Source organism: Pogoniulus pusillus, chromosome 13 (genome assembly GCF_015220805.1).
Source record: "Pogoniulus pusillus isolate bPogPus1 chromosome 13, bPogPus1.pri, whole genome shotgun sequence".
In the NCBI taxonomy this organism is placed as follows: domain Eukaryota; kingdom Metazoa; phylum Chordata; class Aves; order Piciformes; family Lybiidae; genus Pogoniulus; species Pogoniulus pusillus.
This window is the reverse complement of record NC_087276.1, coordinates 27,700,918-27,725,761: the sequence shown is the minus strand read 5'-3', so window position 1 is coordinate 27,725,761 and position 24,844 is coordinate 27,700,918. Positions and strand designations below refer to the sequence as shown.

Sequence of the window (24,844 nt, the reverse complement as noted above, 5' to 3'; positions counted from 1 at the left end):
TTCCAAACTTGCAGACTCTGAAAGAGCTACAGCATTATTTACCCTGATTTTGAGGTAGCTGCAGATGATTTAGGGTAGGGGCAGGGTGAAAGCTTAAGTGATTCAGACAAAATAAGTACTCAATGTAACATTTAAAACATACATGTAGCACAAAAAATGATTCACTAATAGGCTGCAATCACAGAATCAGAATCACAGAATCAGTCAGGGCAGGAAGGGAGCACAAGAAGCTGCCAGTTCCAACCCCCCCCTGCCATGCCCAGGGACACCCTACCCTAGAGCAGGCTGCACACAGCCTCAGCCAGCCTGGCCTCAAACACCTCCAGCCATGGGGCCTCAACCACCTCCCTGGGCAACCCATTCCAGCCTCTCACCACTCTCATGCTCAACAACTTCCTCCTCACGGCCAGGCTGAATCTCCTCACCTCCAGCTTTGCTCCATTCCCCCCAGTCCTGTCACTCCCTGAGAGCCTCAAAAGTCCCTCCCCAGCATTTTTGTAGGTTCTCTTCAGATCCTGGAAGGCCACCAGAAGGTCACCTGGAAGCCTCCTCTTCTGCAGCCTGCACAGCCCCAACTCTTTCACTCTGTCCTCCTAGGAGAGGTGCTCCAGCCCTCTGAGCATCCTCCTGGCCCTTCTCTGGACACTTCCATAGCACAAGCCCAGCAAAAGGCTACCAGACCCAACTACTAAAGTCAAAACAACTGATGTGACACTTTGTGAGTCTTACTTTTTAACAGCACTGAACAGAGCCTGAAGTCCTGTTGTGAATCACCTTTCACTTACATACAACATTTTAGGGTCCTGTCTTGTAAACTTTTTTTCTTATCCCCCAAGAGTTTTGTGACACACACACTTTAAGGAGAGGTTTTCACCAAAATAGTTGGAAGGAGCACAAAGAAAAGGATGAACTTCCAAAAATCATTTTCTGCTGTGAAAAATGCATCCTCAAAATTATTGGCAACTGAAAAGCCTAAACATGCCCCAAAAAATGCTTCATCCATGGTTTTCTGCAGGGCTAGAAGACAATTAATTCCAACTCAAACTAAGGATGAAGTATGAGGATGCTCTAGAACAGGGTACTGGAAGCAGAAAGATGTCACTGAGTGGTTGAAAAAGGTCAGAGTCGGTATCCATGCAAACAGGAACATAGGAAGAGGAGATCAAGCTAATTGCAAAAGTTCATGAAGGTTACAAAAGCATCTCTGTTTCCTCTGGATATCACTTTGGTAGTCACTCCTAGAGAGCAGCCAGGAAGAAAGGGACCTGGGGGTACTGGTGCATAGTAGGCTGAAGATGAGCCAGCAGTGTGCCCAGGTGGGCAGCAGAGCCAATGGCATCCTGGGCTGGCTCAGGAGCAGTGTGGCCAGCAGGACAAGGGAGGTTCTTCTGCCCCTGTGCTCAGCACTGCTCAGGCCACACCTTGAGTGCTGTGTCCAGTTCTGGGCTCCTCAATTCAAGAGAGATGTTGAGGTGCTGGAAGGTGTCCAGAGAAGGGCAACGAAGCTGGTGAGGGGCCTGGAGCAGAGCCCTGTGAGGAGAGGCTGAGGGAGCTGGGGGTGTGCAGCCTGCAGAAGAGGAGGCTCAGGGCAGACCTCATTGCTGTCTACAACTCCCTGAAGGGAGGCTGTGGCCAGGTGGGGTTGGTCTCTTCTGCCAGGCAAGCAGCAAGAGAACAAGGGGACACAGCCTCAAGCTGTGCCAGGGGAGGTCTAGGCTGGATGTTAGGAGGAAGTTGTTGTCAGAGAGAGTGATTGGCATTGGAATGGGCTGCCCAGGGAGGTGGTGGAGTTGCTGTGCCTGGAGGTGTTGAAGCAAAGCCTGGATGAGGCACTTAGTGCCATGGTCTGGTTGATTGGATAGGGCTGGGTGCTAGGTTGGCCTGGATGATCTTGGAGGTCTCTTCCAACCTGGCTGATTCTAGGATTCCTGTAGAAACTTGACTACTTCTGCATATGGTTGTATTACCCTGCAAGCATTCCAACACAGTGTCAATTTATGCCTCTTGCATCTTACATGCAATACAGTACCTTTCTCTCTTTCTCTCTTCCCCAGCACCCCCCCCCCCCAACCCCCCCCAGATAATCTCTAACTTTTCCAGGACTAAACAGCTTCATACCCAAAGCACTTCCACACTTCTAACAGACTCCTACTGCTCTTACATCCTACAGAGCTCATCCTGTTACCACCCTGCGGAGAGGCTGCCATACAGTGGTGGCTCAGGAGTTGTGATTCACCAAACCTCTTCTGTTGTTCTCTCTCTCTCTACTCACACCTCCCACTTTCTTCCTCCCCAGCTGTCCCCTTTTTTTGCAGCACAAGAGGAGGCACATATGTTGAAGCTTGCTAAATTACAGAGAATATCTGCTATGTAAAAAGAGACAAAACCTCTTGCTGCACCCAAGTACATCACAGACAGTGACACCAGGGTTCCTTAAAGACTCTACAGTGTTAGAAGTGTCTGTCAAGATACAAACAGTGTTTTTTGGAAGCTGGCTACTACAGAGTTTGAAATAAACTGCTAGGAAAATGTTACATGCTGGATTACAGAGCATAACCAAAAGGATTTCCCCAAGGATCAGTGCTGGGCCCTGTCCTATTCAATATCTTTATTGATGATCTGCACCAGGGGATTGAGTCCAGCATCAGTAAGTTTGCAGATGACACCAAGCTAGAAGCAGATGTGGATTACTTGGAGGGTAGGAGAGCCCTGCAGAGGGACCTGGACAGGCTGAATGGGTGAGCAGCGGCCAATGGGATGAGATTTAACAAGGTCAAGTGCAGGGTTCTACACTTTGGCCACAACAACCCCAAGCAGCACTGCAGGCTGGGGACAGAGTGGCTGAGAGCAGCCAGGCAGAGAGGGAGCTGGGGGTGCTGGTGGAGAGTAGCTGAAGATGAGGCAGCAGTGTGCCCAGGTGGGCAGCAGAGCCAATGGCATCCTGGGCTGGCTCAGGAGCAGTGTGGGCAGCAGGACAAGGGAGGTTCTTCTGCCCCTGTGCTCAGCACTGCTCAGGCCACACCTTGAGTGCTGTGTCCAGTTCTGGGCTATTCAATTCAAGAGAGATGTTGAGGTGCTGGAAGGTGTCCAGAGAAGGGCAACAAAGCTGGTGAGGGGCCTGGAGCACAAATCCTATGAGGAGAGGCTGAGGGAGCTGGGGGTGTGCAGCCTGCAGAAGAGGAGGCTCAGGGCAGACCTCATTGCTGTCTGCAACTACCTGAAGGGAGGCTGTAGCCAGGTGAGGTTGGTCTCTTCTGCCAGGCAAGCAGCAACAGAACAGGGGGACACAGTCTCAAGTTGTGCCAGGGGAGGTCTAGGCTGGCTGTTAGGAGGAAGTTGTTGTCAGAGAGAGTGATTGGCATTGGAATGGGCTGCCCAGGGAGGTGGTGGAGTTGCTGTCCCTGGAGGTGTTGAAGCAAAGCCTGGCTGGGGCACTTAGTGCCATGGCCTAGTTGACTCAATAGGGCTGAGTTATAAGTTAGACTGGAAGATCATGGAGGTCTCTTCCAACCTGGTTGATTCTATGACCACGTCTGACATTGCATAAATGCTACCATGACAGTGGCTTTCATGCATGTGCTCAGCAGCTAAGATGAAGCGTAACAGGTGGGACAGTAACACTTAATATTGTCACAACTGTGGCCAAGAATGAATAACTAAGACACTCCCTGTAAAGGTCCCAGGGAATGCCAGCAAGTGACAGGGAAACAAAAAAGAGTACAATGTTCAGCAACTGCTAAATTCAGTTTAAAGCATTATATGGAATATGGAAGTGAGGAACAGCAAGACTAAGACTGATTAATCAGTAGCAATAATTTGACTGCATAAACAAGAGCCCAAAGATGTCATCTGCTTTAGGAAACAAGATTCAGAGAATTCACATGACCATTTCATTAAATATTGAGTGCAATACAGAAACTCACTAATTACAAGATAATAAAACAATGATACTAGATTTGGTCTCTTATGCCTCATGGCTCTGTAAGGAGGGGGGGGGGAAACTACTTCATGAGTCTTTCAAACAAGTGTGGAAGTATGGCAAAGCAAGATAATTCTGATCATCATAGAACAGAATCATAGAATCAGTCAGGGTTGGAAGGGACCACAAGGAGCAGCCAGTTCCAACCCCCCTGCCATGCCCAGGGACACCCTACCCTAGAGCAGGCTGCACACAGCCTCAGCCAACCTGGCCTCAAACACCTCCAGCCATGGGGCCTCAACCACCTCCCTGGGCAACCCATTCCAGCCTCTCACCACTCTCATGCTCAACAGCTTCCTTCTCACCTCCAGTCTGACTGTCCCCACGTCCACCTTTGCTGCATTCCCCCCAGTCCTGTCACTCCCTGAGAGCCTAAAAAGTCCCTCCCCAGCTTTTTTATAGCCCCCTTCAGATCCTGGAATGCCACCAGAAGGTCACCTGGGAGCCTCCTCTTCTGCAGACTGAACATCAACTCAAACAATAAAATTAGCACTCAGAATTAGGCATTTTAACAGCAAATCAGCTGATATTCACAGCTAGAAAAACAAGGGCAGACAGAGCAGCTGATTATCAAATCCAGGCCCCTCTAATTACAACCAACTAACACCCAGAAGCTAACATTACATGCAAAGGAAAGTGAAAAGTCCTTCTGGCCCTTACAGGATCAGTGAAAGCTCTGAAGGACAGAATTAAGTACAGCAAAACCACATGACCAACAAACAACAGAGCCTCCTTTATAATCCTTTTCTTCAGGACAGCAAAAAATTAAGGCATCACAAGATTTTTCCAAGGTTACAGTTATTCCAGCCCTGCAACGCAATCGCATCTGTGCACTCCTCAAAGCAGAATGCTTTAGGCTCTCTCTCCAGTAAAGTGTGAGGTGAGCTCAGTTGATCACAGCTGAGAAGAACCAGCATGGTGACCACATGGGTAAAAGCCAGGAGGAATAGGGGGATTCTTGTTTGAAGCCACAAACACGTGGCTGTCCAACCATCCAGCTGCAAGGAGCGTCTGAGCCTGGGCACCGGTACCAGAGGACAGCAGAGAGGATGCCTGTGTGTGGTGTGAGCAGGTCATGGAATCATAGAATCAGTCAGGGTTGGAAGGGACCACAAGGATCATCTAGTTCAACCCCCCTGCCAGTGGCAGGGACACCCTCCCCTAGATCAGGTCAACAGTCTGCTCAGCTGAGTGGAAGAGCTGGAGGAGAAATTGGAAAGGTTGAGGAGTATCAGGGAGTGTGAGAGAGAAACAGACTGGTGGAGCCACACCCTGATGCAAAAGCAGCAGACAGAGCTTCAAGAGCATCCCCTCCACTCCCCCACCAGACAATGGGAGAAGACCTAAAAGATAGGGGGAATGGAAACAGGTCCCTGCTCAGGGAGGCAGGCAAATCCCCTCCTGCTCTCCCTTACCTTCCCAGTTGCCCTTACACAACAGGTCTGGGGCTCTAGAACTGGAGGGATACAGAGGAAGTAGATCAAAGTCCATCCAGAGGGAGGGTTGCCTGGGGTAGCTCAGCCAGTCCCACGCAATTAGGACTACTTGTGTTAAGAAAAAAAGAACAATCGTTGTAGGAGATTCCCTTCTGAGGCAAACAGGGGCCCCATATGCTGACCAGATCCATCCCACAGAGAAGTCTGCTGCCTCCCTGAGGCACGGGTCAGAGATGTTACTGGGAAACTCCCCAGTCTGGTACAACCCTCTGATTGTTATCCATTACTGGTCATGCAGGTTGGAAGCAATAAAGCTGAGTGCAGAACTGAACTGTAAAAGCAATTAAAAAGGATTTCAAGGCACTGGGATGATTGATAAAAGGATCAGGAGCACAGGTGGCACTTTCTTCAATACAAAGACTGAAAGACACAGGCAAACATATCTGCTGTGGCTCAGGAGCTGGTGCCATAAGTGGAACTTTGGTTTCTCTCATCACAGGAACACTTCTGCTGCATTAAGTCTGCTGGGGACAGACAAAGTTCATCTGTCTCAAAAGGGGAGAAGGATTCTTGCACATGACCTGGCAAGGCTCACTGACAGGGCTTTAAGATAGGTTTGAAGGGGGAAGAGGTTAAAACCACACTCACTAGAGATGAGCCTAAGGGTAGCATGCCCATGTCAGGGGTGAAATAGGTAGCCCAGCTCAAGTGCATCTATACCAATGCAGGCAGCATGGATGACAAACAAGAGGAACTGCAAGCCATTGTGCAGCAGGTTTAACGAGACAAGTGCCACATCCTCACTTTGGTCACAACAACTCCAAGCAATGCTACAGCCTTGGTAAAGAGTGGCTGGAAAGCAGCCTAGTAGCAAAAGATCTGCAGGTGCTGGTGGACAGCTGACTGAACATTAGTCAGCAGTGTACCCAGGTGGCCAAGAAGGCCAACGACATCCTGCCCTGGATCAAAACCAGTGTGTCCAGAAGAGGCAGGGAGGTGATGGTGCCCCTGTACTCAGCCCTAGTGAGGCCACAGCTTCAGTACTGCATTCAATACTGCATTCTCCATCTAGGAAAGACATTGAGGTCCTGGAGCATGTCCAGAGAACAGCAATAAGGCTGCTGAGGGGTTTGGAGTGCATCATGCAAGAAATGGCTGAGGGAGCTGGGGATGTTTAGTCTGGAAAAGAGAAGGCTACGGTGAGATCTTATTGCTTATCTTACTCCAGCAGCAGCAAAATGCTGCATCCATGTACAGCATCTCCATTAATGGCACTTAATGTTCAAGTGTCAGACCAACACAGTCATAAAATGTAGCTTACACAAATCTAGTGTTTCTTTTCCTCGAGAAAGAAAGGTTTAACCTTCTCTCCATTCCAAGAAGTCTGGCCACCAGCAGGTGGTGTTTCTGGAAATGGCAAGTCGGTTGTTTTCTCCCCTGCTTGCAGATGAAATGCAAAACCCCACCTGTGATCCTGGTGGGTTTATGCAAGACTGAGGCTCCACATTCTCTGCAAAATAAGCTGATTCCATCCATGTGATTTTGAGCTGAGCAATTCCAAGAAGCGTGAAGGGTGACGACGTGCACCTGAAAACTTCCCTACAGTAGGCAAAGTGGCATCAACTTGAAGGTAGGAAAATGGGAATCCATGTTGTCAGCTTAGCAAATAAAGCCTCCTCAGCTGCTCACCATCTCTCCAGCAAATAGTTCTTTAATTTGGCCAGAGGCTTTTAAAACACACACATATAACAGTAATTAGCGCTCTGTATCGATGCGGAGTCTGCTTAGTTATGATCTGCACATAAATCTCTTAATTACCAATCAGTTAGGCTGCAGGTTGGAGTGGACAATCTAATTTGAAAGAATGCTGGAGGCAGAAAGGAAGGAGAAATGAGCATGAGGCAAAATAAAACTGACACGTACGAGAGGAAAGATGCTCGACTGGCTCAAGTGAAAAAGAAACCAGCAGAAACGGGGTTAATTCGAGCCTTATAAGGCTGTTCAGCAGCACTTCAACTGCACACAAATTAGAACAACCCTGGGAATCTTTAAAGCTTGTTTTATTGCCAAGGACATGCAGCAAGATCTGCATTTTGCTGTCGTAAACTATCCTTTATTTAAGACGTTTTCAAACAGAAGAGACTTTTATATGCTTTAACTGCTGAATTGTCAACAGGTGGCATGGACTGCAGCTTTTGCACACCTAAATACAAGTGTTTTTTTTACTGGCACAACAGCCGAAGCCGACACATCCATTTAAGCCTGTACCCGAGCAAGAGCCAGCTTCTGTTGTCTGGAAGAAAATCAGCTCTGGAGAAAGGGAATTAAGGTAAAATAAAGTGTTTCACAGTACGTGGTTACCTGTAATGCTTGTAATTGCTTGACTTTCGCTGGCCTTTCAAGATGTAATTAGAATCCGACCACAGACAGACCTTTCCAAATCAATTGCTTTGACTGCTAACTTATCTTCTGTTGTATTTAAAGCAGTTTTGACTGCCTTATGCAAAAACAAAAATAAGATGTTCCATGACAGGCAACAGCTCACGTCTGACTTGCCTGGCTGCTTGGAACAAACACGGAGCCTACTTCAAATAAATACCATTTCACAGGGTGGGGGGGGATTTTAGCAGACTTACATTAGTGAAATGATTCAAAGCATAGCAACAGCTACTGTGTGCTGATGCATTATGAAATAAAAGCTTTGTAATCAGCATCTTGATATCTGGTAGCTATTTCTGATAACTTGGATACATTTAAGCAAACTCAGAGCTCTAATTCTGGCTTAGTCTAACACTCCTACCCCATTAGCAGGCTGCTCCTTTTTTTCTTCCCTAGGTTGTACACTGGCAAGATGTTAAGTCATTCAGATATGAAAATGAGCATGAATTTGACTAGCAAACAAGTTAATTATTTTTTTAATGTGATCCAGTGCAATTCCAATCGAGGCTTTGGCAGTAAAATGAAGGTGAAAGCAAGTCTAAGTGTTTTAAATGTACCACAAAATACCCTGTGTTATCACTTTCTTGGTGTTTTCTTTGTGGTCCCTTCGGTTTGGTTGTTGTTGTTGCCTTTCTTCCCCCCCCTTTTCAAATAAGCTTCCAGCAATATCTCAAAGCCCACGGCGTCCAACATTTATAGGTAAACAAACCAGATAACTGCTGTTTTCTGTTCCTATCCAGAAGCCAGCACAACATCATTAATCTCAAAAGAAAAGCAAATTGGAGCGTAACAGTGTTGGTGTAAATCAATACGCTGCTTGGATTGCCCTCAGTTCTAAAACTCTGCCTTTTCCTTCCCGCTGAAAGCACAAGGAACCAACTCCTCCTCATCTCCGTTGCCTCCTCATCTCCAGGCTCTGCTGTTGCTAATAGCCTTCCAAGCTGATGCTGAAATAAATATGTATTTTGTTTAATATAGAGACGTTTTTAAAGGTTACCTTCAGTAGACTAAACTCACACATCACATTTCCTATATTTCTTCACTTCCCAAGGCAGAACCTCAGATGGGCCACGCTATTTTAACAGAGCTGCCCTCACAATATAGCCATCTACAAGCAAATTAAATCCTTTCAATGAAATCTTTGTGTTCTACAAGTACACATACACATATTAATACTCAATCGTGGCATTTCCTGCACCCCCAGCTGCGTGTCTTAAGTCAGCAGAAGGTACATAGCGCGAGGCCGGGGTGTGACGTTAATCATTTTCCATTTGCAAATTGCAGGTCCCAGGACGTGCACTGATTCTCTCTAAAGAAAACAAATGGAACTCAAACTCTTCTACCTTCCACCCTGCATCAAGAAACACTGTTGATGAAAAGCTTTAATGAAAGAGATTCAAGTACCAGAATGGTAAAAAGATTCCTACGTGATCTTAGGGCGTACAGGAACTGCAAATTCTGTCAGTTGTAACTTACATGGTGTCCTGTTAAAAAAAAAAAACATCACTTAAGAAATTTACTCTTTGCACTGTTCTATTTCAGCCAATTTTAAGTCTAATTTGGCTCTTAATTTAATTTCCTACCCCAAAGTGTCCATCTTTTTCCATTCTATTCAAAATGCCTACTGCGTACTTAGCCGACAACAACCCCAAACCTGATTTTTTTGGCACTGCCAAACTGTGAGTCCTAATACCTACTCTACAGATATTTTAACCATGGAAACTTACACTGCCTCAGTAGCACCTGTTATATGTAACAGCACAACTTTTAACCTAAATGGATCCCACTTGTGTAACGAAAGCATGTCTTCGAGATTAGCTGATAAATCAGAGCACCAACAGTACGTTATTGGTCTCTTCCTCTCATGCCTTTACACAATATTTCTTTTTCCTATTGGTTTTGTAGGAAACATTCTGATACTGGTTGTCAACATCAGCTTTCGTGAGAAAATGACCATTCCAGACCTTTACTTCATAAACCTTGCAGTAGCTGATCTCATTTTAGTTGCCGATTCCCTCATTGAGGTGTTTAACCTTGACGAAAAGTATTACGATATCACTATTATTTGTACCTTTATGTCTCTGTTCCTTCAGATCAACATGTATAGCAGCATTTTCTTTCTGACATGGATGAGTTTTGACAGATACATAGCCCTGGCAAAAGTAATGAGGTCCAACCTATTCCGTACTATGCAGCACGCTAGATTAAGCTGCGGTCTCATATGGATGGCGTCCATTTCTGCGGCGCTGGTGCCGTTCACGGCCGTGCACTTACAACACACCGGAGAGGTCTATTTTTGTTTTGCAGATGTAAAAGAAATCCAGTGGCTAGAAATAACCTTGGGGTTTATTATCCCTTTTGTCATCATCGGTCTGTGTTACTCATTAATTGTCCGGGTCCTTATAAAAGCGCACAAGCATCGGAGTCTCCGTCTGCGGCGGCAAAAGGCTCTGCGCATGATCTTTGTGGTGGTCCTGGTTTTCTTTATCTGCTGGCTACCTGAGAACGTCTTCATTAGCGTCCAGCTTCTCCAGAAGAAAAACGAGCCTGCCTCTTCCAGCAGCCCATCCTTCAGACACGATTACCCTTTGACAGGACACATTGTGAACCTGGCAGCCTTTTCCAACAGCTGCTTGAACCCCTTAATCTACAGTTTCCTAGGGGAAACCTTCAGAGACAAACTGCGGCTCTACATCGAGCAGAAGACCAAAATGTCCACGTTGCATCGCTTCTGCCAGGCTGCCTTAACGTCTGTCATTCCTGACAGTAATGAGCAATCAGAAGTCTGATTTTAGCAGTGGTTGTTTCTCACATGTGACTGTGAAGTTGTGCACATAGTGAACAAAATGCTTGCTACTAACAGACGTGCGTGCGTGTGTGTATATATATATATAAAGTCACTCTACTGAGTATTGACAGTTTATATTCAAAGTGTTTTTATGACAAGACTTTAATGTAGAGGAATATGTTTTAGTCAGGTTTATATTTAATTCCAAAGAGGGTTATTAAAAGCTGAGCACTGACAAAGCTTTATTTTGTATTATACATGTACAAATGGCAACTTAGAAGGAAATTTTATCAAGTTAGGAAGAGTCTAGATGTAACCTGATTACCAGAGATGCTACTTTGCTGGCGTAGATAAGGTACTTCCAATGAAATAATGAAGCTGCTGTAACAGTGTGGGGGGGGAAATCATTACAATGTATTGATGTGGAGATGCAGGAAACACTGATTTCTTTTCTCCCTCTCCCCAAATATGCGAAGATAAATGACTTCACTGAGAAGAACTACATAAGACTGTTGTCACTGTATTCTAGCATGTCTTCCACCATTAACCTCTCTTAAATCTTAGTATAATCCAGCACAGTGGTGAATTTTCCTCTCATAAATAATCTACTTGATCAGAACTGAAATAATCTGTAACTACACTGCTCATCTCAGAAGGCTTCAGAGCAGTAAAATGTAATGCTTTATTCTGTCTTTTAAAGATTGCCCAAGACTATCTTTACCCAAGATAGGCATAGCTGGACCAGTGCAGGTGCACAAACGTTTGTATCTGCCTTCAGATTTGAATGCAACTTGCACAAAATCTCCTTAGATTTAGCAGAACAGGGCAGCACGAGCGAAGGGGGGCAGCACGAGCGAAGGGGGGCAGCACGAGCGAAGGGGGGCAGCACGAGCGAAGGGGGGCAGCACGAGCGAAGGGGGGCAGCACGAGCGAAGGGGGGCAGCACGAGCGAAGGGGGGCAGCACGAGCGAAGGGGGGCAGCACGAGCGAAGGGGGGCAGCACGAGCGAAGGGGGGCAGCACGAGCGAAGGGGGGCAGCACGAGCGAAGGGGGGCAGCACGAGCGAAGGGGGGCAGCACGAGCGAAGGGGGGCAGCACGAGCGAAGGGGGGCAGCACGAGCGAAGGGGGCAGCACGAGCGAAGGGGGCAGCACGAGCGAAGGGGGCAGCACGAGCGAAGGGGGCAGCACGAGCGAAGGGGGCAGCACGAGCGAAGGGGGCAGCACGAGCGAAGGGGGCAGCACGAGCGAAGGGGGCAGCACGAGCGAAGGGGGCAGCACGAGCGAAGGGGGCAGCACGAGCGAAGGGGGCAGCACGAGCGAAGGGGGCAGCACGAGCGAAGGGGGCAGCACGAGCGAAGGGGGCAGCACGAGCGAAGGGGGCAGCACGAGCGAAGGGGGCAGCACGAGCGAAGGGGGCAGCACGAGCGAAGGGGGCAGCACGAGCGAAGGGGGCAGCACGAGAGGTGCTGTGGCTGTAAATGAGTATAAAAACTGCTCGTAAAGAGGACAGAAGCATGAGGTTTTTGAAAGGAAAAATTCATGGACTGAAAGTGTGCTAATAGCTATTATCAGGTTTGCACTTTGTGCATCACCCACCCCACCTCCAGAAGCCACTGGCCTCTGATGCTTTTTAGAGGCACCCTGGTTGCTTTGCTCATTTGAAGATTAATTACAGCAACACAACCAACGTTTGCACCACACACTCAAAAAGAATGGGGTTTAATTTCTGCTAGAAAATAATTGGGTTTTAAATCTGATGGATGCTTAGCGCAGGTTGCCGCTGAAGTTGTTCAGAGCAGGCTATAAAGTTCCTAGAGATTAGTGTGCAAGATCATGAAAACATCACTTGCTGCATCCCTGAAGTGCACAGCCTCACTCCACCTCTGTGCTCGCTGACTTTAAGCACCAGAGCTCTGCAGAACGAGATGCTTTGTCCTGATTTCAAATGTCACGTACGAATTCATTAAGCACATGAACCCATGTTAACAGAATTTTAAACACTTCAAACGATGACCAAAGTTACTAAGCAGTAGGACCAGTGAAAACAATGATTCCACTCATATTTCTCATGAAATATTTAGTTTCCTAGTGGAAGCTTTGACCACAAAAGACTTGACCTATAAACAGAAAGGCCACAAGACGATGACTGAATTTGAAATAGCTGGCTAGATATTCCTGCAACTGAAACAGGAACTGCAGGGTGGAGTTTGCAACAACTGCTGATTACTGGCAAGTGAGTGCTAACCATGGTCTAAGGAGAAAATGTCCTTTAATCACCTCTTCCCTGCAGAACACTAAATATATCTTCTTTCCAGCCAGATGCAAGCTTTGTCATGCCTTCCTTTGCATAGAATGAGTTGCTAAATACTACACAAGAATTCTCACACCGCTGTGCTACATTACTCTGAGCTCTTTCCCCTCATTGTTTTCACTTTTGCGATTAGCCACAATTACTCACATCCTATGGACTGCCAGCTCAGATGAATCACACCTTGGAAAATAGTTATTTCAGACAACACAGAACTGGAGGCACACTTAATTCTCCTGGCAAGGCAGTTCTGTGAAGTAAGGCAGAGCACAGAGGAGGCTGTGCCTGTGATGTGATGTGTTCATGCACTGGGCTGGCATCTTGCACTCCCAGGCCATTCCCAGCCCTGTCCTGTGCTGATCCACAGCAGCATGGGCACTAGAGACAGGCAGGTGATTCTGCCCCTCTGTTTTGCTCTGCTCTGCTTTGCTCTGCTGAGACACCTCCTGCAGTGCTGAGGCCAAATTTGGAGTCCTCAGCACGGCACAGACAGAGACCTGTTGGAGTGTGGCCAGAGGAGGCCAGAGCAATGCTGGCAGGGCTGGAAGCCTTTTGCTGTGAGGCCAGGCTGAGAGAGCTGAGCTTGTTGAGGCTGGAGAAGAGAAGGCTCCAGGGAGACTTTCTGGTGTTCTTTCAGTGATTCAAGATCAAAAAGCTGGGGACAGACTTCTGAGCAGACTTCTGTTGTGACAGGATGAGGGATGATAGTTTGGAACTCAAAAAGGGGGATTCACACTGGAAGGAAGGAAGAAATGTTTGACCCTGAAGGTGGTGAGAGCATGTCCCAGGTTTGCTCAGAGAGGTGGGAGCTGCCCCATAGCTGGCAGCAGTGCAGGTCAGGTTGTTCGTGGCTGTGAGCAACCTGCTCTAGTTGCAGATGTTCCTGCTGACTGCAGGGGGTTGGACTGGGTGAGCTTTGAAGGTCACTTTCAACCCAAACCAATCTGGGATTCTATGATTCTATGCTCCAGCAGAAGCAGAGTTAATCAAGAACGAGCTTGAAAGAGAGGAGAGAACTGATTCCACTGATTGCTTTGTCATCAACAGAACTTTGGGGTGTTGGGGCAGGACAGAAGGAACAAAGACTGGATGAGGCACTTAGTGCCATGGTCTGGTTGATTGGACAGGACTGGGTGATAGGTTGGCCTGGATGATCTTGGAGGTCTCTTCCAACCTGCTTGATTCTATGATCTTCTGAGAGTAAAGATATATTAGGTTTATGTAATCTTGACACTTGCCATGAATAAGAAACTTCTTTGGGGTCACAGGAAATACCTTCCCAATTACAGCTGTTGCTTAGTTTGTTTTTAGAGGAGTAGACTCCTTTCCCACTTCTCCTCCCTCTCGATCTAGGAATCTGGGTTTTGATCAAGGCTCTGGTAGAAAGGCTTTCATGACCAGTATAGATAATAGAAAAGCAAGTAAATGTCTTTGCTCAGAAGCTTGTAACAATAAACAGTAATAACAAATGCCTGCCTACACGTTCTATGAAGCAGTTGGTTTCTACATTGTCCTATTCAGTAATGTCCTGATGCAGCAGTGAACCTAGGAAAGATTGGATTGCTGTAGTAGGAAGAAAACAATAAAGGAAGAAAACAACCTGAAACAACCTATTGCATGTTTAAAACTAGATTACAAACCTAGACTACCTGATGAGTTTGCTACTGTTGATGTTTGGGTAGATGATTAGGAACTGTGTCTGAAATGACTTCATTTAAGCATAAGACTTAGTTTGAATTAAAAGTTGTCTCCCAGATGAAAAAAAAAAAAAAGTGGAATACTTCTTCCCAAAAGGTCTTTTTAAACACTATGTACAAAGCAATATTTACAGCAATGTCATACAACTTGCATGCACTTAGATGCACAAGATGCTTTCTGCAGCCCATGGTGCTGCATACTTTGTTACCGTGGCTTATCCATGAACCAAAAAGACCTGTGCCTTTATGGAGTTTAAAATTAAAGGTCATGATCATCAGTAAATGAAACCTCTGGGAGAGTGTAGGGGAAAAGGGAAATAAACATTTGTACATAACTCCTTCATTTTTCTCTCCCGTTTCTCAACTCAAGAGAGATGTTGAGGTGCTGGAAGGTGTCCAGAGAAGGGCAACAAAGCTGGTGAGGGGCCTGGAGCACAGCCCTGTGAGGAGAGGCTGAGGGAGCTGGGGGTGTGCAGCCTGCAGAAGAGGAGGCTCAGGGCAGAACTCATTGCTGTCTGCAACTACCTGAAGGGAGGTTGTAGTCAGGTGGCATTGGCCTCTTCTCCCAGACAACCAGCAACAGAACAAGGGGACAGAGTGTCAAGTTGTGGCAGGGGAGGTCTAGGCTGGATGTTAGGAAGTTGTTGGCAGAGAGAGTGATTGGCATTGGAATGGGCTGCCCAGGGAGGTGGTGGAGTCACCGTGTCTGTAGGTGTTGAAGCCAAGCCTGGATGAGACACTTAGTGCCATGGTCTGGTTGGACAGGGCTGGGTGCTAGGTTGGATTGGATGATCTTGGAGGTCTCTTCCAACCTGGTTGATTCTACAAGTTAATATAAGGAAAAGTTTCCATGTGCCTTTCTCAAACACTGGGCTGCTAGCAACTATGAGAGTTCAAAACCTGCTCATCACAGATGCTTACACTCTTTGCTATAATAGACTATCTTAAGTCTCCAGACAAGGGAGATTTGGTACTGGGGAAAAAAACACACACAAGAAAAGCAAAATCAAAGAATCCCTGAAACCACTGACTGACTGCTTTTGAAGCTAATACCGTAACAGAGAAACATCTTCAATGCATAGAGTATGATCAAATGTCTAGAAACAAAATAAATCCAACAGCACAATCTGAACCTGACTGCAAGGGAGAGCAAGTCCTCCCCTCAGCCATGTAACAAGATCTGACAAAAAAAAAGTTATGTGAGACTTTGCATCCTTTTAACAGCTTTGGGAGACAGGCTAAATGCTGACTGCGTAGGCACCACACAGCCACAGCTAGGAAAAAAAGCCAAGTCAAGGAGGGTAAAGATAAAGCTTGATGAGTTCATGAAAAGCATTACATGATGTGAGGGCATGTGACAGGGAATTTGAATCAATGAGTCAGGCGATCCCAGAGTCTCTGCAAGGCTTTGACACAGCACGAACGAGATGCAAGAGAAGTCAGCCCTCCCTTCCCCTTTCAGCTCCATGGTGAGAGCAGAACACTACCTTTCAGTCAAGCCACCTATTCCAAGAGACAGCATGCAGTGAATTTTGGTTTTGTTACAAAAGAAAATCTCAGGATTCTTTAAACAGTTTTCTCTATCAAATCTGACCTGTTGCAAGGCAGCAAAGGGGAAAAAGATTTGGGGGTCCTAGCTGATGGGAAGATGACCATGAGCCAGCAATGTGCTCTTGTGGCCAGGAGGGGCAATGCCATTCTGGAGAGGATTGGAAGGGCTGTGGTTAGTAGGGCAAGAGAGGTTCTCCTGCGCCTCTACTCTGCCATGGTGAGGCAACATCTGGAGTTCTGGGTGCAGTTCTGGGTCCTCTCAGTCCAAGGACACAGAATTGCTTGAGAGTCCAGCACATAGCTACAAAGATGATGAAGGGAATGGAACATCTCTCTTATGAGGAGAGCCTGAGGGAGCTGGGGCTCTTTAGCTTGGAGAAGAGGAGACTGAGAGGTGACCTCACCAATGGTTATAAATACATAAAAGGTGAGTGCCAGCAGGCTGGAGCCAGGCTCTGCTGGGAGATGCCCAAGGACAGGAGAAGAGACACTGTGTGGAAGCTGAGGCATAGGAAGTTTCATTTAAATATGAGGAGGAAATTCTTCACTATGAGAGTGGCAGAACACTGGAACAGGCTGCCCAGGGGGTTGTGGAGTCTCCCTCTCTGGAGATATTCCAAACCTGCCTGGACATCATCCTGTGTGGTCTGGTATAGATGATCCTGCTCTGGCAGGGGGGGGTGGACTGGATGAGCTTTGGAAGTCCTTCTATCCCCTGACATTCTGTGTTTCTATGAAAATGATACAAGTTTTCCTTATATATTCCCCCAAATATTCTGACATTTATATTATGACTTGAAAATTACTTATCTGGCACAGCAAATCCACTCCACTAAACCTGAAAACAGGCAATCTTCTTTCAAACCAAACATAATCCACCAGAGCACAAAGTTTCAGCATTCCAGACTGAAGTATCTGTGTTTTAAACAAAATTCACTGGCTGCACAGAGGCTCTAATCTCTTTTTTTTTCCCCCCAGCTATCAAGTTCTGTTAGAGGTTAACTGATTTTTTCCCCCCACCTCTGTACAGATTTTGCTGTATTCTCTCAGCTGTTTAGTGAGACTGCCAAAGGGGAAAGGTTGTCTGGATAATTTTAAATGGTTAGGATCATCACATTAAAAATAAGCCAGAAAGTGGCTTACCATAAGTAAAAGCATGTCAAGTTCAACCCTGATTATCATTTAATTCCATTTGAACTTGCTTCTGAATAAGTAGGAAAAACAAGTGACTGTGTAAAGGAGACAGGTTTGAAGTTCAAGAGCTGGTCATGAAGGGGAACCAAGGAATTGATTTTGATGGGAAACAACAGAGGCAAAGGTTTGATTTTAATTGAAGGGATAGTATCATAAAATCATAGCATCAATCAGGTTGGAAGGGACCTCCAACATCATCATCCAGCCCAACCTAGCACCCAGCCAACCTAGACAATCAACCAGACCATGGCACTAAGTGCCTCATCCAGGCTTTGCCTGAACACCTCCAGGGACAGCGACTCCACCACCTCCCTGGGCAGCCTATTCCAATGCCAATCACTCTCTCTGCCAACAACTTCCTCCTAATATCAAGCCTATACCTCCCTATCCAAATGACCCTTAAACACATCCAGGATTGGTGACTCCACCACTTCCCTGGGCAGCCCATCTGCAAATCTAAAGCCCCTCAGTCACATTTCTCACTCAGGTGCCCTTGCTTCAACATTGTTGTCCAATCTGCTTATTCCACACTGACATACAAACCACCACACTTTTAGCCCTTGGTTTTTGGCTTCCTTGTAGACTTCCATTCTCTCATATAGCAGCATTGACACAGCCAGGAGCTCAGAATAAACAGCTGTGTACTGAGCCAGCTACCCAAGATGACCTCAGAAGAGCAATTCCTTCTTAGGATTTCACACAGGGCAGGATCAGCTCATTACTTTCTACTTCAGTTGTTTTGCATGCAGCCAGGCAATTCCACTACAAAATTTAAAGATGATTGAGTCTCACAATGTAGGGCCACAAGGATGCTTAGAGGGCTGGAGCAGCTCTGCTGTGAAGACAGACTGAAACAGTTGGAGCTGTTCAGTCTGGAGAAGAGGAGGCTCCCAGGTGACCTTCTTGTGGCCTTCCAGGATCTGAAGAGAGCCTACAAACAAGTTGAGGAGGGAGTTTTGAGGCTGTCAGGGAGTGACAGGACTGGGGGGAAAGGAGCAAAGCTGGAAGTGGGGAGATTCAGATTGGAAGTGAGGAGGAAGTTGTTGAGCATGAGCATGGCGAGAGCCTGGAATGGATTGCCCAGGGAGGTGGTTGAGGCCCCATGGCTGGAGGTGTTTAAGGCCAGGCTGGATGATCTGCCTGATATCCAATCTAAATCCAGCTCCTTCCAGTTTAAAACTCTTCCCCCTTTCACTACATGCTTTTGTGAAAACTCCCTCTCCAGCTCTCCTGTAACCCCTTTCCAATACTGGAAGGCTGCTCTAAGGCATCCCTAGAGCCACCTCCAGGCTGAACAACCTCAAGTCTCTCACTGAAGCAGACTCAAAACCTTTTCAAATTGCATGGAATGGGTTTTCTGGAAGGGCTTCAGAGAAAGTGGAAAGGAAAGAGGCAGGGAGGTGGGGAAAGACATACTAGAGAAACAGGAAAACTATTGGAATTTTGCTAAATTATCCTTCCAAAGTGGAGGTAAGGCTATTTTTAACCAGAAAGAGCTCAGTGGCAAAATTGCCTAATAGCAGTGGAGATAGATTTGTTTTCTGCCTCAGCAGCAGAAACATTTCCTTTCCCGGACGTTCGCTCAATAGAAAGCGTAACAGAATGGCAAATAAGATTTGCTGCTTTTCATTCACTCTCCATTCAGAACTACAAAAGAGAAATAGCCTTTACCTGACCATAGGAACCTTTTAACTCCTGTGTTCCACTACTTAATAATGAACAAAGGGCACAGAGCAAACTGAGAGAGAAACCAAGGAATGAGCTCCCTTTGACGATGCAATGATATTCCATACATCCACCTCATGATCGAGCAGCCAGGCAGGAAGAAGATACAGGCAGTGATGCCTGTGGGAACTGAATGCAGAACCTTCCTTGGCTTTCAAATACATAAATTCAGTGCTTCTGGTATTAAAAGCTCAATACCTGCAAGAGTGAGCAATGTGACATGTTCCCTTCTTACTCTAATGTGAACATACCTGATGGTGTCTGACACTATTGAAGCATCACAAGATCAGACCTGCAGACTTACTGACAGAGGAGCTGAAGTTGACAGGAGACAACACTGAATGAACCTAACTGCACACTCAGCCCACAACAAGGGGGCCATGGGGAAGAAAAAAACTGTCCCTGTCCCCTTATTGATCTCACACTGATACTGACTGAGACCTTTTGGGTCTTGGCCAGAAGATTCTATTACAAGACCTACAGGATCAGGATATTTAGCCACTCCTATTCTAAGCCCAAACCAGACCATGACTTAATCTGGACTAATATTTGCACAGATAAAACTGTATTTGATAAAAAGCATGGCAAACTTATATCATGAAAGCAAACAACCCCCCCCCAGAAGTTCATAAAAAATGCCTTTAGAAAAAGCACAGAGCCACAGATTTGGATGTAAGAATGGCCATGAAAGATGGGATTTGGATTAAAAAATAGAGGGGGGGGAATGTCTATTTCAAAGGTAGCTGGGGGGGAAAAAAGGAAAGGAAAAGAGAACAGCCAATGAGGTACACAGAGGCTCCAAAGTCTACTCTGACTCCACAAAAAGGCCATCATTGATTGCAATGAGCTTTGCATTACAACTCAGGGTAGCAGTTTTGCAACCTCCCAGTTATTTAACAAGTGGCTAAATACAAGTAAATCCCATTTATGATTCAGTACATAATGTAAAGGTAGGAGAGAATAACAGTTATTTAGAGCACCTATTTTCCCCACACACTTCAGATTTTACACTCTCTTTTATATAACCTCTCCGCTCCTTTTTAAGTGATGCAGTTCTAAGTCTTTAGTACATCATCTCAACAGTCTCGATGTGGTTCAGAAAGTAAGATGGTAAGAGCCAAGCAGTGCTACAGGCTGGGGACAGAGTGGCTGGAGAGCAGCCAGGAAGAAAGGGATCTGGGACTACTGGTACATAATAGCTGAAAATGAGGCAGCAGTGTGCCCAGGTGGCCAAGAGAGCCAATGGCATCCTGGCATGCATCAGGAAGAGTGTGGCCAGCAGGACAAGGGAGGTTCTTCTGCCCCTGGACTCAGCACTGGTCAGGCCACACCTTGAGTGCTGTGTCCAGTTCTGGGCTATTCAATTCAAGAGAGATGTTGAGGTCCTGGAAGTTGTCCAGAGAAGGGCAACGAAGCTGGTGAGGGGCCTGGAGCACAACCCTGTGAGGAGAGGCTGAGGGAGCTGGGGGTGTGCAGCCTGCAGAAGAGGAGGCTCAGGGCAGGCCACATTGCTGTCTACAACACTCTGAAGGGAGGCTGTAGCCAAGTGGGGTTGGGCTCTTCTGCCAGGCAAGCAGCAACAGAAGAAGGGGACACAGTCTCAAGCTGTGGCAGAGGAGGTCTAGGCTGGATGTTAGGAGGAAGTTGTTGTCAGAGAGAGTGATTGGCATTGGAATGGGCTGCCCAGGGAGGTGGTGGAGTTGCTGTCCCTGGAGGTGTTGAAGCAAAGCCTGGCTGGGGCACTTAGTGCCATGGTCTGGTTGACTGGACAGGGCTGGGTGCTAGGTTGGACTGGATGATTTTGGGGGTGTCTAACCTGGTTGATTCTGTGATTCTCTTCCCTTGTATACACAGCCTGTTTGCTAAAGCCTGGTTCACAGATGCAAACCATTAAGACAACAGGGAGAAATCTAACAGAAGGTTGGTTGATGACCTTCTCTTTGATGTCCTATAGAATTCTTGTGGGATTCAATTAGAAATAGGTAACTGCACTCACAGACAGAGTCTGACTCTTTAAGCAAGAAGCTCCCCCTGTCACGCTCACACCCTCATTATTTCAGGCAGCTTCTACCAGTCAAAAGATTAATTTTCCCTTCTAATTACCTGTTGGTTGTAACAGACAAGCACTTTCCAAGTATTTATTAATCTGTGTGGCTTTGATCTAATACCCCAAAGCCATTTTATCTGTGCTGTAATTCGTTAATTGACATGCATAAATACACACTAATCTTTCACGTAGTTGACAACATTGCAGCTAAACACAAAAGGCATTCTGCAGGAGGACATTTCTCATCCACACTAACCTTCCCCTTCGGGGTGGGGAGGGAGAATCCTATTGGGATTTCTTCTTTTTAATTCTAGTCCACCAACACACAAGAATTTGTATTGTATAAAATTCCTCAGGTCAGACTCCTACCTCGCTTAAAAAGGCAGCAGCATCCTGCCAAGGGTAGGGCAAAACTGCTGCTGTTCAGAATAAACATCATAATATCCAAATCTGCAGCATTTTAGCTTTTTGGGTGTTAACAAACTAACCTCATGGCACCAAAACAACAACGTATAGTAGCAAACAACGAGTAAGGTTACACTGCTCCTGGGTTGGCACAGACACAGGCTGGGTGGGGAATGGCTGAGGGCAGCCCTGAGGAAAAGGACCTGGGGGTCTGGGGTGATGCAAAGCTCAACAGGAGCCTGCAGTGTGAGTGCAGCCCAGACACAACCCTGTGCTGGGCTGCAGCAAGAGCAGTGTGGGCACAGGGCAAGGGAGAGGATTCTGCCCCTTGGCTCTGCTCTCCTCAGATCCCACCTGGAGTCTTGTGTGCAGTTCTGGAGCCCCCAACACAAGAAGGACATGGAACTGTTGGAGCCAGTCCAGAGGAGGCCACAAAGGTGCTCAGAGGGCTGCAGCAGCTCTGCTGTGAGGACAGGCTGAGAGAGTTGGGGCTCTGTAGTCTGGACAAGAAAAGGCTTTGAGGAGACTTTAGAATGGCCTTCCAGTATCTGAAGGGGGCTACAAGACAAGGTCTTGTAATGACAGGACAAGGAGTTTAAGCTGGCAGAGGAGAGATTCAAACTATATGTTAGGAAAGGGTTCTTTGCAGTGAGGGTGGTGAGACACTGGCACAGGTTGCCCAGGGAGGTTGTGGCTGCTCCCTCCCTGGAGGTGTTCAAGGCCAGGTTGAATGAGCCCTTGAGGGACCTGTTCTAGTGGGAGGTGTCCCTGCCTATGGTGAGGGGTAGGAACTGGATTATCCTTGAGGTCCTTTCCAACCCAAACCATTCTATGACTCTAGCTTCCAAGTTTCAAGCACTGCCAAGAACAATTATGGGTTTGCCCAACTCTTTGCTTTCTATCCTGTATCAGAACACAGCAAACATTCACCCTTTCAAGCTCACAGCTTCATTTCTTGCCAAGGGGAATACGTTTGTGAATTCAAACTTGTATTGTGACATAGTTTGCTTTTAACTAAAGGTTATACACATTTTGAGGGTTTGTGCCAGTTTTTCTATCTTCACCAATATTGTGCCTTTTCCAGCCAGTTTGATTCCTGCTGTTTGTCACTATCAATTAGAAGTCATTCACACAAAATCAGGGATTGAGGAAAAATGGAAGCCATAACTGACAGAAAACAGCATTCTCACTGGGTTGGAGCTGGGTAACACATGGTCAAGCAGCCCTGGTCTCTGCTCCTTACTCCAACAATGTTACTCAACCAATTCAGCCCACAAGTAGGAATCCTGTGCTGAATTTCAATTTTGTGAATATAGAATTACAGAATCAGCCAGGTTGGAAGAGACCCCCCCCAGATCATCCAGTCCAACCTAGCACCCAGCCCTGGCCAATCAACCAGACCATGGTACTAAGTGCCTCAGCCAGGCTTTGCTTCAACACCTCCAGGGATGGTGACTCCACCACCTCCCCGGGCAGCCCATTCCAATGCCAATCACTCTCTCTGACAACAACTCCCTCCTAACATCCAGCCTAGACCTCTCCTGGCACAACTTGAGACTGTATCCCCTTGTACTGTTGCTGCTTGCCTGGCAGCAGAGCCCAACCCCACCTGGCTACAGCCTCCCTGCAGGTAGCTGCAGACAGCAATGAGGTCTGCCCTGAGCCTCCTCTTCTGCAGGCTGCACACCCCCTCACCAGCTTTGTTGCCCTTCTCTGGGCACCTTCCAGCACCTCAACATCTCTCTTGAAATAGGAGCCCAGAACTGGACACAGCACTCAAGGGGTGGCCTGAGCAGTGCTGCGCACAGGGGCAGAATAACCTCCCTTGTCCTGCTGGCCACACTGCTCCTGAGCCAGCCCAGGATGCCATTGGCTCTGCTGCCCACCTGGGCACACTGCTGCCTCATCTTCAGCTACTCTCCACCAGCACCCCCAGGTCCCTCTCTGCCTGGCTGCTCTCAGCCACTTAGTCCCCAGCCTGTAGCGCTCCTTGGGGTTGTTGTGGCCAAAGTGCATATCCCCGCAGCTAAGTCATGAAAACAAGGATTTTGTTGGAAACCTCAACAAGAACCATCAAGGAGGTCTCCCCACTAAGGAAAGAATGGGGGCTGAGAGGAAACATCAAGTCCATGACCCAAGAAGAGATGGAAGAATCTCCCCTCCAAAGCGAGGATGGGGCAATTGTGTTTCGCCACCTAACTCCTCATCGCTCTAATACCCCAGCTATAAAGTAAGAAATCAGCTTTGAATGTACACAGATTAAGGCAGATTTGGCAGGAAACTCTCGCTGGTTAACATGCACTGAAGCATGCACAAGCCCTTTAAACAAAAAGTAAGAAATGCACCACATATTGTTTATACTGAACGCAGTTGGAGACGTGAGCCTTTCGCCTGGGAAAACCATCTTCAAAGTAGCAACTGTTTTCCCAGCTGTGAATACTCTTTCCTGGGAAATCTGTTCCTACCACTACAAAAATAATTTTCAAAGGAATGTAAAATGATTCAGCCTAATCTATGCATATCCATACTTCAGACACTGGTTTGTGCCTTCTTAAGACATGCCCCTTCACGCGAGGCCTCCTGGCACTATATGGTGTCACAATCAAATTTACCTCTTTAAAAAAAACCCCAAACCAACAACAGCCAAAAAAAAAAAAATCCCAAAGCAAATAAATGCATGGCTCATTTAATCAAATGTGTGGTTAATTCAATAGAAGATTTTTAAGCAACTCTTTTTCTAATGAAAAAGTGTCAGCAGGAAGCGAAGGTTTCACTACCCTAAGCAGCTGCCCTCAAACAGATAATTAAGGGGACAAACCAAAGTGGCACACAATAAGTCACAGAGGCCAAGTGGGTTTAGAGCTGCATAAGTTTTCTTTTTTAACCATTGGAAGGCCATCACACATCAAGCCTCATAGAACTCCTCTCTGTTGGGCAAGGGGCATCCCAGCCCTATAGAACCTGCTTCTGTTGGGCAAGTGGCATCCCAGCCTCATAGAACCCCTCTCTCTGTAGAGGTGATGGCACCCCAGCCCCATAGAATCTGTCTCTGTTGGCCAAGTGGCATCCCAGCCCCATAGAACCCCTCTCTCTGTAGAGGTGATGGCACCCCAGCCCCATAGAACCTCTCTCCGTTGAGGTGGTGGCATCCCAGCCCTATAGATTCTGTCTCTGTTGGGCAAATGGTAGCACCCCAGCCCCACAGAACCTGTCTCTGTTGGGCAAATGGTAGCACCCCAGCCCCACAGAACCTGTCTCTCTTGGGCAAGTGACA

At 46.9% G+C, this 24,844-nt stretch overlaps 2 protein-coding genes across 3 annotated transcripts in view; one reads left to right on the top strand and one right to left on the bottom strand.

Moving 5' to 3' along the window:
• Positions 1 to 24,844, bottom strand: part of C13H7orf50 (chromosome 13 C7orf50 homolog) — a 191,610-nt gene that overhangs the window by 158,157 nt on the left and 8,609 nt on the right. The window lies entirely within an intron of this gene.
• Positions 7,376 to 10,779, top strand: GPER1 (G protein-coupled estrogen receptor 1). 2 transcript variants are annotated; one of them, XM_064153710.1, is made up of 3 exons: positions 7,391 to 7,744; positions 9,139 to 9,265; positions 9,760 to 10,779. In XM_064153710.1, the coding sequence occupies exon 3, from the start codon at positions 9,804 to 9,806 to the stop codon at positions 10,641 to 10,643; it is 840 nt and encodes a 279-aa protein (XP_064009780.1). In that variant the 5' UTR covers positions 7,391 to 7,744; positions 9,139 to 9,265; positions 9,760 to 9,803; the 3' UTR covers positions 10,644 to 10,779. The 2 variants fall into 2 exon arrangements, with proteins under 2 accessions (XP_064009779.1, XP_064009780.1); XM_064153709.1 differs by having other exon boundaries at positions 7,376 to 7,744; positions 9,139 to 10,779.